Source organism: Sabethes cyaneus, chromosome 2, assembly GCF_943734655.1.
Source record: "Sabethes cyaneus chromosome 2, idSabCyanKW18_F2, whole genome shotgun sequence".
Taxonomy (NCBI): Eukaryota; Metazoa; Arthropoda; class Insecta; order Diptera; family Culicidae; genus Sabethes; species Sabethes cyaneus.
The window spans coordinates 33,360,721-33,376,226 of NC_071354.1; the positions used below are offsets into that span (position 1 = coordinate 33,360,721).

General features: G+C 38.2%; 1 protein-coding gene across 1 annotated transcript in view; it reads right to left on the reverse strand.

Annotated features, from left to right (window-relative positions):
• LOC128735253 (protein O-mannosyl-transferase Tmtc3-like) overlaps window positions 1-15,506 on the reverse strand; it is a 450,482-nt gene that overhangs the window by 74,183 nt on the left and 360,793 nt on the right. The window contains exon 6 of the mRNA XM_053829747.1: window positions 4,100-4,281. Coding sequence (XP_053685722.1) covers window positions 4,100-4,281 — 182 coding nt within the window. The remainder of the gene's footprint in view (window positions 1-4,099; window positions 4,282-15,506) is intronic.

Genomic DNA, 15,506 nt, shown 5'->3' on the forward strand with positions numbered 1-15,506 from the left:
TTGCCCTCGAAAACCTTCACATGCCAAAGTTGGTTCCATTTGCTTGATTAGTTCTCGAGTTATGAGGAAATTTGTATTTCGTTTGTATAGGAGCCCCCCCTCTTAAAGTGGGGAGGGGTCCTTATTTACCATAGAAAATATTCTTGCCCTCGAAAACTTTCACATGCCAAATTTTGTTCCATTTGCTTGATTAGTTCTTCAGTTATGAGGAAATTTGTATTTCATGTGTATGGGATCCCCCCCTCCTAAAACGGGGAGGGGTCCCAATTCATCATAGAAAAAAAATTTGTCTCCAAAAACACCCACATGCCAAATTTGGTTCCATTTGCTTAATTACTTCTCGAGTTATGAGGAAAATTGTGTTTCTTTGGTACAGTTGCCCCCCCCTCTTAAAGTGGGGAGGGGTCCTAATTTACTATAGAAAATATTCTTACCCTCGAAAACCTTCACATGCCAAATTTGGTTCAATTTGCTTGATTAGTTCTCGAGTTATGAGGAAATTTGTATGGAAGCCCCCCCTTTTAAAGAGGAGAGGAGTTATAATTTCCCTTATAAAGAGGGGAGGGGTCTCAATTTACCATAGAATAAATTCTTGTCACCGAAAACACCCACATGCCAAATTTTGTTCTATTTGCTTGATTAGTTGTCGAGTTATGCAGAAATTTGTGTTTCATTTGTATGGGAGCCCCCCCTCTTAGTGGGGGGAGGGGTTTCTAACCATCACTAAAACCTTTCCTGGCCTCAAAAAACCTCTACATGCATATTTTAATGCCGATTGGTTCAGTAGTTTTCGATTCTATAAGGAACATACAGACAGACAGAAATCCTTCTTTATAGGTATAGATTTTGTATCACTTTTCTGTTATTTTTGCATACTTTTGGTACCCATTTTCGTACTATTAAAAAGCATAGCATTGAAAAACGACATTTTCTTACACCTCTAGAAAATAAACAAATCAAAACTTGTACTTTTATTGAGTATGATGGCGGCTACTTTTCAATGGACTTTTTAAAATCGAATGGAATGCGAACTAACAAAATTGCATAAGGAAAAACGAAAAGTAGATGAAAGCAACGGCTTTAACACTGAAATCAGAATATAAAACAGCAAAGCCACGGGTTTATACCGTCTTTAGACATTACCCTTCTTTATCGACAGACTTCGCAGCCAGCTGTTAGAGAACAGGAAAATTACGGGGCCAGTGCAACGATCCTACTGACTCTATCTAGCAAGCACCGCCTAGCCGATATTCGAGATCGAACGACGACTGGCTTTTTAGACCACCATCGTACCTCGAAGCTAACTGGGCGGGAAATCAGAATATACGAAGTCAAAACAAAATTTTGGTTTCAAAACTGTCACCACAGGCGCGGAAAGTAAAAAGTGTGCTATTGAGAATGCATTAAATTTATTAATTCTTACAAGTGAAATTCCAATTTTTTTTTAAATTTGCTCTACTACTTTACTAATTTATGATCAATTCAAGTAAGCATCTTGCCAATTTTAAAAATAAATGTCTGTGTAAAGGGCGTTCAAAACCTGGCCATATTTCATAACGATCCAATTTTAAAGCTGCATTGCATAAGAGTGGCTCCGTTGAGGCCAAGCCAAACTAGTGGATTAGTTGTAGCAACAATATCGGGGAACAACTCACTAGCAATGAGCTATACAGGTAATTTTGAGAGCACAATTTAACTTTCCACCCCACCTGCGGGGTTGATGACTAGCTCCTTGCCGGGTTGCTGCCGTCACCCGTTTTGTTAATTATTGGACAACAACCGCAATATTTTAAGTAAACAACAGCATTCCGGCTCATGTTCAGCCAATTGTTTAAAGATAAAACCGTTCGTTCGTTCGTCTCGGCCGTTGTTGTGGGCGAACACGGAAGGAACACCTCCGACTTGTGGTCGGACAGATGACACGCCAGCCACTCGCCGTTCGGGTTGGTTCATAATGGGTGTCCACTGCCGGCGTATGTACACAAAATCCGGTGAACGGAGAATCCTTCCGTGCCATGCATCGTGTAGTCAATAAGCGGAGGAAAAATGTTGTACCTCTAAACATGTGAGCACTCCATTTTCCAGTCTCATTTCCGGATCAGACAGTTTACAGCCAGCTGGGGTAATAGTGGCACTTCACCGTAGTATTACTATGCTGAGTGTATGTGATAGGCGAGAGTGCTGCACAGCACACCCAAGGCGGAAAGTCTACGACGGATGTGCATCGTGCAAAGCGCAGTGCAGTGCAGTGTGGGTGTGTGTAGAATGGCAACGGTCGACCATTGACCATAATCCTAATTAAATTCTGCTGCTTGCTAGCTGTCAGATACACGCTACCGTGACCAACGTCCTCGCCGTTGGTGCTGGCACGAAGATTAGGAGCAGCAGCAGTAGCAGAAAGTTGCACAACAGCCACCCAACATCCTACATTCGAACGACGACGGAACATAGAGACATCAGTGCTTGCGGGGGCGCACCTTAAATTTGTTATTACATACACACGAACTATTTCCAGATGTGGTTTGCAGTTACAACTACATCAGCAGCTAGCGAATACCGAACCGGGCATCCCACTGATATCATTGTTGTTTATGAACTGCTGCTGTTGCTGCTGCTGGACTTCGACTGCGAACTGGTTCGGTCAGAGACGTATCCTGCAGGGCCGTCTATTTGCGCATATCTTCGGTTTCGATTTATGCAGCTCATCCAGAAGGTTCGGGACAATGCTGACAGGGAAATTTTGTCGGTTGGCAGGCGAAAGTACTCTTGGACTGGAGCGGTGCAGAGTCGGATAGAACGATGAAGTTTACGACGACGGCGTCGTCGGCGGTGACGGCTACGCAATGCAGGGATTACGGTTTTTGAACCAGTCAGACAGAAGAGCTGTATTTTACAGCTCATCCGGTTGGTTAGACAGCACTCGGTGCACTAAGAGGATTCGAACCCATTTATCGCCTGCCGTAAGGTTCTCAATTTCTCTGTGCCGATTTCGGGGTGAAATGTATTGGAATTTGACTCATATGCGGCTTAAAACTTACTTTATCTATTACTGCGGGAAAAAACGAAATTTAGCTCCCGGTCCCGTAAGCGCCAGCCAATCCGATCGAATGTGCGAAGGCAGCAAAGTTGAAGTAGTTTTCCAAAAACGGACGAAAAGCGCACTAGAAGGGCTTCATTTCAGATGGCAGCACGTATAGTGATTTGTTCGCATTTCGTCCATTGACAGCCGTAAATCAAAAACTTGTCCGATGCAGCGCAGGTGCAGAGTGCAGTCGCGATTGTACGGTGGCCTGTACGGCATCAATGCCAATTCGAACGTCCTGTACGCTGATTGACGAGTAAAGCTGAAGGGTAATCAATGCTTACCGGAGCTTACGTGAGCGCTGATATCACTGACTTGTTGTAGGTTCGCCGCAAAGGCTTCAATTATTTTGAAGTAACCAAGAAACGGAACGCATTTCTATTCATAATGGGCTATTTACCCATGTTTGATTAGCTTCAAATATTCAGATAAACTCATTTCCGGCGTTTAATTTAAAGAAAGTAATAAAATGAAGACTACTCAGACAAAACTCAACTTAATTGACGTTTAAGCCAATTAAATTCCGTTCCATCCAGGGTGGACTAGCGGAATCCTCGCTCGGAATCGGTTCGAACGTCGAACCGTTCCATCATCGTCGCTCGGTCTCCCCCACCCACCGAACCAACGCCGAGAGAGAAATCCTTCCTCTTTATTAGCAAAAGTCAGCAAGTCACGACCGTGCATAACTTCCCCCTTTTTTCAACCTTGGAACCGGAATTTTCCTTTCAAAATATGCCACCCTGCTCTGCTCGCCTGTCAGCAAGATGTCATCGGACGGTACGCAGATCCTTCTCAAAATGAAGGATTAGTTTAACGCCGATGAAGCAAGGGATGTACCCATGTCAAAAAATATTGATAATAATTTACAGACTAAATCGTAGATGCGATAACGGAAAAGTGGCATACCAGCACTTGGTGCGATTCTGTCACTCAGTTTCAATCCTCAATTCTGCTCTTAATAGGTCACACGAAACTGCGGGCGTGTGTTCGATCCACACTTTTAATTAATGCACTTACCTAGTGAATACCGGCAGCTGGGAGCCCATAATTTGCAGCCGAGCAAACAGAAGCGCCACGGTGGCTACGCACAGGACGGCTAGCCGTCGGGTGGCTTCGTGTGGCCACCAACCGCTGGGCAAGGCCAGCGATTTGCCGCTCATCACCGACCGAGCCAGATGGTAGATGTCGCCCAGGCGGATCTAAAATTGTAACGAAGAAAAGAAGAAAAGAAAGGACAATTAGACGGAGGCGGTAAACGTTGTGGATTTTTTGGCAATTTAAGGTTTGTGTCGTACGATTTACGTTTTGATGGTACAGATTATGTGGTTGGTGCTGTTTGATTCAGTTGAACCATATGTTATTAGAAGATGCAACCTATGAGCATTTCAATTTGAAGACTTGACCATTTTAGAGCTAGCATAATAGTACAAAGAACAGATGTCTAAGCTTGAACAAAGGCAAAATATATCAAAAAAATTAGGGACTCATATTTTATTATTTGTTATTATACATTTTTTAATGAAAAAAGGATTATATAATGCAATGGAGACGCATGGTGTTTTGTTTTTAACTGAAATTGACCTTTCGATACTCGCGCTAACTTCGATTCATAGGACTGCAAAAACAGAACAGAATTTATTCGAATACTAACACTTATGAAACTTTGTCCACCGAATGAAAGGTTTTGGCTAGCGGATCAATCTTGCAGAAAACAGTAACTTTCTATATTGCCGGAATCCCGAGATATATCGAGATAAAGTAGTACGTTCCACATACACTGTGCAAAACACAACAGTACAACTAACCGTGGTGTGGGTTAAAAAGAATATCTCTGACAAAGAAGTAAATGTTTCTAGTTCGCCTTTGCCAAACATATCTGTTTCATTGCAGGTAAAAACAATACATCATGGGTCTCCATTGTATACTAGCAACTTTTTTCCTTTGAAAAATTGTATCTCAAAGCCATCTTTAATTAGCATAATCTTTAGCCTTTGAAACTTTCTATAAAGTCCATTGAAATACCTTTAGTTTGCCATGTTGAAAAATTTTAATTATTCGGAGATAGATCACTATAAATTGAAAAACGCTACCCTAGGAGTCCAATAAAAATATACAGTTTAAACAAAATTGTGAAGTTGCTGCATTATTAAAAACTTAAATACTAGCATTACATAGAACGCTTTCTTACTTGACCAGTTAACTAGAAAGTAACTCGAGCTAAACTTCTAAGCATGCCCAATTTCATTGCTGCTGCCGCCTAATTTCATTGCTGCCTTCCTAATTTGACTACCGTGCAACACTGTAACCGGCTCTGCAGTCAGAAATTGTGTAATTTCCAACATTTATACGTCTCATACCTTTCCCATCAGTTTATGCACTGTCAAAACGTACGTGGACTGCGCATAAAACCAACATAATCATTCTTTGCATTGGTTTAAAAATTACGTCGATTATGTAAACTGATTAATTTTGAAAAAGTATTATCAGTTTTTTTTTGTATTTCGGACTTGGTAGACTATATTAGCCGATCTGTATCGACTAAAAACAATGTAGCACGAGACAGATCGAGGCTCGATGGACCAAAAGTTTAATTAGCTCATTTTACATATTCATATACTAGCTGATTGCCCGATCTTACTCGGACAAAGGGGCCTCACAGCTACTTGTCATCTGTTATTGTAACGAAAATTCTCATAACGCATGAAACAAAACCCTTTTTCTTCATTTGAATATGTCCACTCTTTGTCAGCTCTCCCTCCTATTATCCCTCAGACACTTGTAAATCTGTGTTGTTCGTTCAATACGCACGTTCTTCGTCCCCTCTGTTAAGTCCCTTCCAGTCAGCTCACCCTTCTGCCACGTAGACAATCATGCATCTATTTGCTCTCTGAAAAACCCTACAACGGAAGAGAAACGAAGATTTTTTTTTTCAAATATACCTTCTCGGGGGCCCCTCCCTAACTTCTCCCACCATAGCCCCACACCTTTGTGTCTCCCAGCTATTTGTACAATTGCAACCAGTTTAAATGTAAGAGAAACGCAACATATTTTATTTATTTGGGCCCACCCCTTACTTGTTAGGGACCACCATCCTTTTGCCAAGCCTCCCTAGCTGAATCCCTTATGTCAATGAACATGTATGTCAAGTTTGGTGGAGAATGGTCAAGGCGTTCTGGAGTTATGGTGGAACATACATACAAACAATTCCTTTTCTTTCCCTAAATAAATATTTTATCGATGTAAACTACAATATGTTATAACTATTTTCTCAAGAATGTAATTATTCTGTTGTTTTCTGTGCAGAGAACATCAAAATCAATTGTTTTACCTTTGTTATACTATATAACAAAGGTTTAGAAATTGGTCGAAAAACGCGAAATAGAACCAAGGCCCGGAGGGCCAAGTGTCTTATACCAATCGATAGGGTTCGACGAATTGAGCAATGTCTGTATGTGTGTGTGTGTGTGTATGTATGTGTGTGCAGCTCATTTTCTATCGCCTGTTTCTCGGAGATGGCTGAACCGATTCATCCGCTATTACTTTTGTTTGAAAGGTATTTATGCCTAGTATATCACCAATTCAGTTGTTTCGTGGTACGACGTTTCGTTTAAAAGTTATAGGCAAAAATGTGAAAACAACGTGACACGTTTTTTTCCGGAACTACACAACCAATTTGAATGATCTTAGTACCAAATGAAAGCTCTTGCTATCGCTAAACTTTCTACCAAGTTTCATCAAAAACAAATATGCAGTTTAAAAGTTACGCTTAAAAAACCAGTTTTGACAAGGTCCAAATGATCGCCTGTTTCTCAGAGATGGCCAAACCGATTTATGCGTTATTAGTTTCATTTAAAGGGTAATACAGCCGGATATATCACTATTGAATTGTTTTTTGATTGGACGTTTAGTTGGAAAGTTATGAGCAACCGTATACACCACACCAAAATTAACTATAATTTATAATGATTTTAACCAAGTTAATTTGCCTAATTTCAATTATTTTAATGTCAAACGAAAGGTTTTGACACTACGAATATATATGCAAAATTTCACAAGAATTGGTTTTTCCGGTCAAAAGATATTAACCCTCGAACACTCGCGCTAACTTTTGTAACACAGTTACTCGCGCGCACAATAGCCCAAAATCAAAGAAAACGTGCGCGCTAGATTTTTGACTAGGAAAACTTGGTTTTAAGTTTATCAAACCTTTGGAAGAGTTTTTTGAAATTGAATGCTCTATCGTATGGTAGCATTTGAATTTTGACTAATCCCCCTAAAAGTAAAATAAAAAAAATATTTTTCTTCAGTTTCAATATAACACATTGATGTGATGTGCAAAGTTTTAGAGCATATTATTACAAGAAATTTTGCTGAAGACAGTAACCTTCTATCTCTTCAGCGACGATAGAGAAATCTTATTTATTGTAAATGCACTTGTAAAATGAGTTTTTCTATTTCGGCTCTTTTTGTAATTGTTGTATGACTTTTTATTTATTACAAAGTTGTACAAATAGTAAAAATACACAACTTCACTGAATGTAGTATACCTCCATGTCTGCTTGTTTAGGATCTGTAGAACTTTGATTATAAAAAACACCCTAATTTTGACTCCAAATTATTCGACTACCAACAGACGGCTACATTTTAAACATTTTACATTTGCTGATAGTTTTGCTGCATACAGACACCATTTTTCTATATGAAGAAACGAGATAAAATGTCAGTTGGGGCCAATTGCGGTACACCTCACATGCTGCTTGCTTCGGGTCTGTGATTTTCTGTCGGTTTACGCTGATCTGTTTTCCTAACAATTTAAAGTATTAATGCGTCGAATAATTCTGACATTTTGCTCATAACAAGTTTATTGAAGAATATACGTTAGTTAAACAATGATTTGTAACTTTATAACAATATGGCATTCAAAAACCTACACATGTTGTACAACATACAGCAGCGTGAGTAACCGAAGGTTAATAAAAATTGATGAAATTTATTCAAGAAAACTTTATTGATGTGAACCAAATAGAATGGCTTTACAGGAAATTATGCATAGTTCGAAAACCTATAAATTAGACCTTTACTACGCAATGTATATGTTAAAGAATAATATTTCTTCTTACAACTTAATTTTACTTGCACTTACCCACATTAGTAACAACTTACTCAGCAATTTCATGAGAAAAGGAACTATCAAAATTTATAAGTGCTGCCAATAGATGAATTATTTTCCGAAGACTTGTCGATTTCTATCTCAAATAGCAAGTAAGACCGTATAACAAAGGTTCCTTTCACCACTAGGTGGATTAAATCAGGTTTTTACATCATCTTTTCATCAATAACGAATATAACGAATAAATATTGTTGGCAAGTAATAGTTTCAACGTTTTACCTTTGTTATACTATATAACAAAGGTTTACAAATTGGTCGAAAAACGCGAAATAGAACCAAGGCCCGGAGGGCCAAGTGTCATATACCAATCGATAGGGTTCGACGAATTGAGCAATGTCTGTATGTGTGTGTGTGTGTATGTATGTGTGTGCAGCTCATTTTCTATCGCCTATTTCTCGGAGATGGCTGAACCGATTCATCCGCTATTACTTTTGTTTGAAAGGTATTTATGCCTAGTATATCACCAATTCAGTTGTTTCGTGGTACGACGTTTCGTTTAAAAGTTATAGGCAAAAATGTGAAAACAACGTGACACGTTTTTTTCCGGAACTACACAACCAATTTGAATGATCTTAGTACCAAATGAAAGCTCTTGCTATCACTAAACTTTCTACCAGGTTTCATCGAAAACAAATATGCAGTTTAAAAGTTACGCTTAAAAAACCAGTTTTGACAAGGTCCAAATGATCGCCTGTTTCTCAGAGATGGCTAAACCGATTTATGCGTTATCAGTTTCATTGGCAAGGTAATATAGCCGGATAGATCACTATTGAATTGTTTTTTGATTGGATGTTTAGTTTGAAAGTTATGAGCAGCCGTATACACCACACCAAAATTAACTATAAATTATAATGATTTCAACCACGTTAATCTGCCTAATTTCAGTTATTTTAATGTCAAACGAAAGGTTTTAACACTACGAATATATATGCAAAATTTCATAAGAATTGGTTTTCCGGTCAAAAGATATTAACCCTCGAAGACTCGCGCTAACTTTTGTAGCAAAGTTACTCCTCCGCACAATAGCCCAAAACCAAAGAAAACGTGCGCACTAGAGTTTTGAATAGTAAAACTTGGTTTTAAGTTTATCAAACCTTTGGAAGAGTTTTTTGAAATTGAATGTTCTATCGTCTGGTAGAATTTAAATTTTGACTAATTCCCCTAAAAGTAAAATAAAAAAATTATTTTTCTTCAGTTTCAATATAACACATTGATGTGTTCTGCAAAGTTTTAGAGCATATTATTACAAGAAATTTTGCTGAAGACAGTAACCTTCTATCTCTTCAGCGACGATAGAGAAATCTTATTTATTGTAAATGCACTTGTAAAATGAGTTTTTCTATTTCGGCTCTTTTTGTAATTGTTGTATGACTTTTTATTTATTACAAAGTTGTACAAATAGTAAAAATACACAACTTCACTGAATGTAGTATACCTCTATGTCTGCTTGTTTAGGATCTGTAGAACTTTGATTATAAAAAACACCCTAATTTTGACTCCAAATTATTCGACTACCAACAGACGGCTACATTTTAAACATTTTACATTTGCTGATAGTTTTGCTGCATACAGACACCATTTTTCTATATGAAGAAACGAGATAAAATGTCAGTTGGGGCCAATTGCGGTACACCTCACATGCTGCTTGCTTCGGGTCTGTGATTTTCTGTCGGTTTACGCTGATCTGTTTTCCTAACAATTTAAAGTATTAATGCGTCGAATAATTCTGACATTTTGCTCATAACAAGTTTATTGAAAAACATGCGGTAGTTAAACAATGATATGTAACTATATAAAAATATGGCATGCAAAAACCTGCACATCTTGTACAAAATACAACAGCGTGAGTAACCGAGGGTTAATAAAAATTGATGGTAATAAAAATTGATGATGTATATTGATAAATTAGTAACAACTTACCCAGCAATTTCATGAGAAAAGGAACTATCAAAATTTATAAGTGCTTTCATTTTGATCAAATTTTGTAAACTTATTCAATTTCCAAAAATTTTATGTAAACCAACGCACAATGCAACGTTAACCAATAGATGAATTATTTTCCGAAGACGTGTCGATTTCTATCTCAAATAGCAAGTAAGACCGTATAACAAAGGTTCCTTTCACCACTAGGTGGATCAAATCAGGTTTTTCCTCTTGAACTAGGCCTAGGCTAGGGTGCACAGTGGTCCCACTGGTATCAAAACACCCGTTTTTTTTAATTGCGTTGATTATACTGGTTAAGTATGCTCAGAGAAATTTCTCAACGTTAAAAGCTCTTTCATATGGCATGAATGGTTCTTTGATTAATCCCCCCAAAAGTATGATAAAAAATTTATTTTTTGAACAGTAAGAGATACAGCAAAACAATGCTCTACAAAATTTTTGAAAATGTTATTATGAAGAACTTTACCAAAGAAAATAACCTTCTAGCTATTACAGTTTTAGAGATAAGGAACATTTTTTGTGGAGACTTCTCGAAAATCAATTTTTTGACCACAGTTCTTTCTACAGTATTTATACACATTTGACATGTTCGGCAAAGATTTTCAAACAGTCAAATTATATATTTTTCTAGAATATAGTAATTTGATATCGTCAATATTTGAGGAGAAAATTAAAGTTTTCTTTTAAAAATCATACTATTTTCAATAGCAATGAGTCCTAAACATGCAAATACTTGCAAGCCATTTGTTACCTATGTAAAAGTATAAGAAAATTACTACAAAATGCAAAACAAATTAGCTTGACCCTGGCTATCCCTCTACCAAAACACTCGCAATGAAAATTGTTACTCGGTTGAATTTAATATGGCGTAGTGTAAAAACCGTGTGTAAAAAAAGTGTCGAATAATTAATGAAAATGTGTAATCCAAGTAGCATGGATTACTTGTAGAGATTCAGAAAGATTTTCAAAATTCCTTTTTGCACGAAATTTAATTACTGCAGTTCGAGGTTTACAAATTTTGAAGTGTATTAGAAGATTCTTCATCCTCACTATCGCTGTTACTGTTCTGTATCTCTTTATCTTAAATTGTTCTTTATCTCTAAAATTGTTTTTTATCTCTAAAACTATAATAACAAGAAGGTTACTTTCTTTGGCAAAGTTCTTTATAATAATATTTTAAAAATGTTTGTAGAACATTGTTTTGCTGTATCTCTTACTGTTCAAAAAAATAATTTTTTTTATCTTACTTTTAGGGGGATTAATCAAAGAACCGTTCATGCCATATGAAAGAGCTTTTAACGCTGAGAACCAGTAATCAACCATTTGGGCGCAATTAAAAAACGCGTGTTTTGATACCATGGGACCACTAAGGGGTGTAGAGATAGTAGCAATCGCTTAATCGCATAAGATTTTTAAATTCTTTTGACTTTACGGCCAGATAGTCTTTAAACGGGGGTGGCCAACGGACGATGGACGGGCAATGGACGGGGTCTCCATGGATCCAAGCTTACCGAGTCTGCTTTGACAAGCAAGTAGTCATGGGTTCGAATTTAGTGAAATCAGGCCATTCGATGTCAAGTGACTTTAGCATGGGTTAGTTAATACTCAGCCCAAGTAACAATTTGGGTTTTATTACACTCTTATGCTGGCCTTTAAGACTAAAATAGGTCATGAAAACCGCCATAAGAGTACAATAAAACTCACATTGTTGCTTTGGAGGTCTTTCATTACCCTTCCTTCATGCTGAATTCTATATTGCCCCGATGAAATCTTTTAACAGTGCAAAGTCACTCTTATAGTTAAAGTGCACTGGTCAGAGGAGCCATTTTGGAGGCGATGTACGTACCGCAGATTATGTGTAAACAATTCACATTCATAATTATTTGTATACGATGAGATCCGACTCAATTATGTGATGAAAATCGTATGTGAATCAGTTGTTAACATTTTGTATGATTGAATATAATCTAGGGTGCGATTTAATAATCTTTGTGTACGATTTCGATTTTGTTTAAAGATCTTTCAGATGATTTTCATACATTGATATACGATTTGTGGTTTACTGGGATGATGGACGATAGACGATGGACGATGTACGATGGATGATGTATGATGGATGATGCATGATGGATGATGGACGATGGTCGATGGACGATGGACAATGGACGATAGACAATGGACAATGGACGATGGACGATGGACAATGGACGATGGACAATTGACAATGGACGATGGACAATGGACAATGGACAATGGACAATGGGCAATGAACAATGGACGATGGACAATGGACGATGGACGATGGACGATGGACAATGGACAATGGACAATGGACGATGGACGATGGACGATGGACAATGGGCAATGAACAATGGACAATGGACGATGGACGATGGACGATGGACGATGGACGATGGACGATGGACGATGGACGATGGACAATGGACGATGGACGATGGACGATGGACAATGGACGATAGACAATGGACAATGGACAATGGACGATGGACAATGGGCAATGAACAATGGACAATGGACGATGGACGATGGACAATGGACGATGGACAATTGACAATGGACGATGGACAATGGACAATGGACAATGGACAATGGGCAATGAACAATGGACGATGGACAATGGACGATGGACGATGGACGATGGACGATGGACAATGGACAATGGACAATGGACAATGGACGATGGACGATGGACGATGGACGATGGACAATGGACAATGGACGATGGACAATGGACAATGGACAATGGACAATGGACAATGGGCAATGAACAATGGACAATGGACAATGGGCAATGAACAATGGACAATGGACGATGGACGATGGACGATGGACGATAGACAATGGACAATGGACAATGGACAATGGACAATGGACGATGGACGATGGACAATGGACAATAGACGATAGACAATGGACAATGGACAATGGACAATGGACGATGGACGATGGACGATGGACAATGGACGATGGACAATGGACAATGGTCAATGGACAATGGGCAATGAACAATGGACGATGGACAATGGACGATGGACGATGGACGATGGACGATGGACAATGGACGATGGACAATGGACAATGGACAATGGACAATGGACAATGGGCAATGAACAATGGACAATGGACAATGGACAATGGGTAATGAACAATGGACAATGGACGATGGACGATGGACGATGGACGATGGACAATGGACGATGGACGATGGACGATGGACGATGGACGATGGACGATGGACGATGGACGATGGACGATGGACGATGGACGATGGACGATGGACGATGGACGATGGACGATGGACGATGGACGATGGACGATGGACGATGGACAATGGATAATGGACAATGGACGATGGACGATGTGAGTCTGCTCCCTATCATGTTTGGTACAACCTAACTGATATAGAGATAGTTTCTTAATGTACACTTTTACAATTCCATGGAAAAAATAGTATTTAAGCCTAAAAATGCTACAATTTGGTTCAAACCTCTACCTTTTCCGAATATTTTAGTTGTGTTTTTTTGCACTTAGAGTGCTTCTATTTGAGTTAAAGTACAAGGCACAATACATCATATAACTGGTCGCAGTAGAGAAGGTACCCAACACGAAAAAAAAATGGGAGCACCCAAGTAATAATAATAAAGTCGCTTGGTTTTATTTGAATTTTGTAAATTTATTGCAGTATTAATCATTATTACCTATCGTTTTATTATGATAGTAATACCAAGATGAAACGAGTCAAAAAATTCTTATAGCTGGGCATAAATCCATAATTAAATTGTTAATAAAGCAAATTATTGAGGTTGTTTATATTAGCACGATTTAACTAGTTGGCTGCAGCACATCTCTTATAAAATTACTTCAAGGTAAAGGTCTTCAAAAACCAACAACACAAAAAAAAATCAGCCTACGATAAAAATTAATATTTTCAGCGCTCAATAATTGTTTATTTAACAGCGAAATAGTCTAGTCCATTTTAAGGCCAATTATTTAAATTGGCACCATAGCATATCCGTCCTGTTTGCCTTGGTTATGTGTCAACAAACGACCGCCGTGGATTCGCGATTGCAATCGAAATTATTTGAAGTTTTTGTATAGTGTTCAAGTGAATACTGTCAACAAAATTATCATCGTTTCTTATTAAAAACAACGTTTCCGTCCAAGTTGTTATTGTTTTATGTGCGTCTAGTTAACTTTTGTGAGTTTACAGATGTAGTGGAAGTCTTTAAAAAATATTTGAAAGATCGACGGCGAAAAATGAAAATATAATGAATTGTGAATTTTAATTGTGAACAAATCTCAGTATTTAGTGAAAATTATTCTCCCAACAGTAATACAACCTATAGAGTACAATGTTAAGTGCTCTGAGCTGCAAAATCTTTTTACTGCTAGCTTTATTAGGCTAGGTCAATTGACCCCAAATTTACATTTTTGTGATGGTTTCCTAAGCCTATGGGAGTATGCTGGTAAGCGGTAAAAGTCAAAGGATCAATCTGTTCAATCAGCAATCAATCTGTTTGTTTAGTTTTATTTCTACATTTTTCCAAATCCCGAACAAATATTTTAGAAAACCCTTCTTCTTTGGTTAAATTTGGAATAATAGTAAGTTTTTAGATTCAGTTTTTCGATCAATGTCCTAGTTAAACGGTACTAAGCGGTTGTGATCCATAGCTGTGGGAGCATTGTAGATCATAATCATAGATAAACTTTTCCTCGTCTCAGTTGTTGGCATAACTTAGAGATTGACTGTGCAAATATTAAATAATTTCAACAAGGCTTCTTACCGTATGATTTCTCTTCCCACTGAAGCAGAATGGTTGTCACGCACCTGTGATTTTAGAAGCATAGTTATGTTCGAAGCCGAATTGTTAGAACAGCAAGACTTCCCCAAGGTAGTTTATTTTACACGGAAAGCTAAATTTAGTTCCTCATCACGAACCGGCAGGTACCGAGGCGCTTCACATGGTGCTGCGTAAATAATTCGTAGAAAATGAAATAAATTAACCCTAATCGGTAGCAAGAACTATAGTCAGCATATTCTACCGGCACGAGCTGTCAATTGACGCATATTAACAGGGTTGCCATCGGCTTTGGAAATTTCGCATTTCACCGGTCGGAAAATTTCATGGCAAATAAAACGTAAAGATGTAAGGAATTGTGAGCAAAAAATTGAATAGTTGTTTAATTCACTCTGCAGATCAGCCAAATAGCAGCACAACATCGGCAGCGCTGCTGGTGCATGTCACAAATCAAGGTATGCATCCAGGTGTACCATTTACAGTCAAGTGG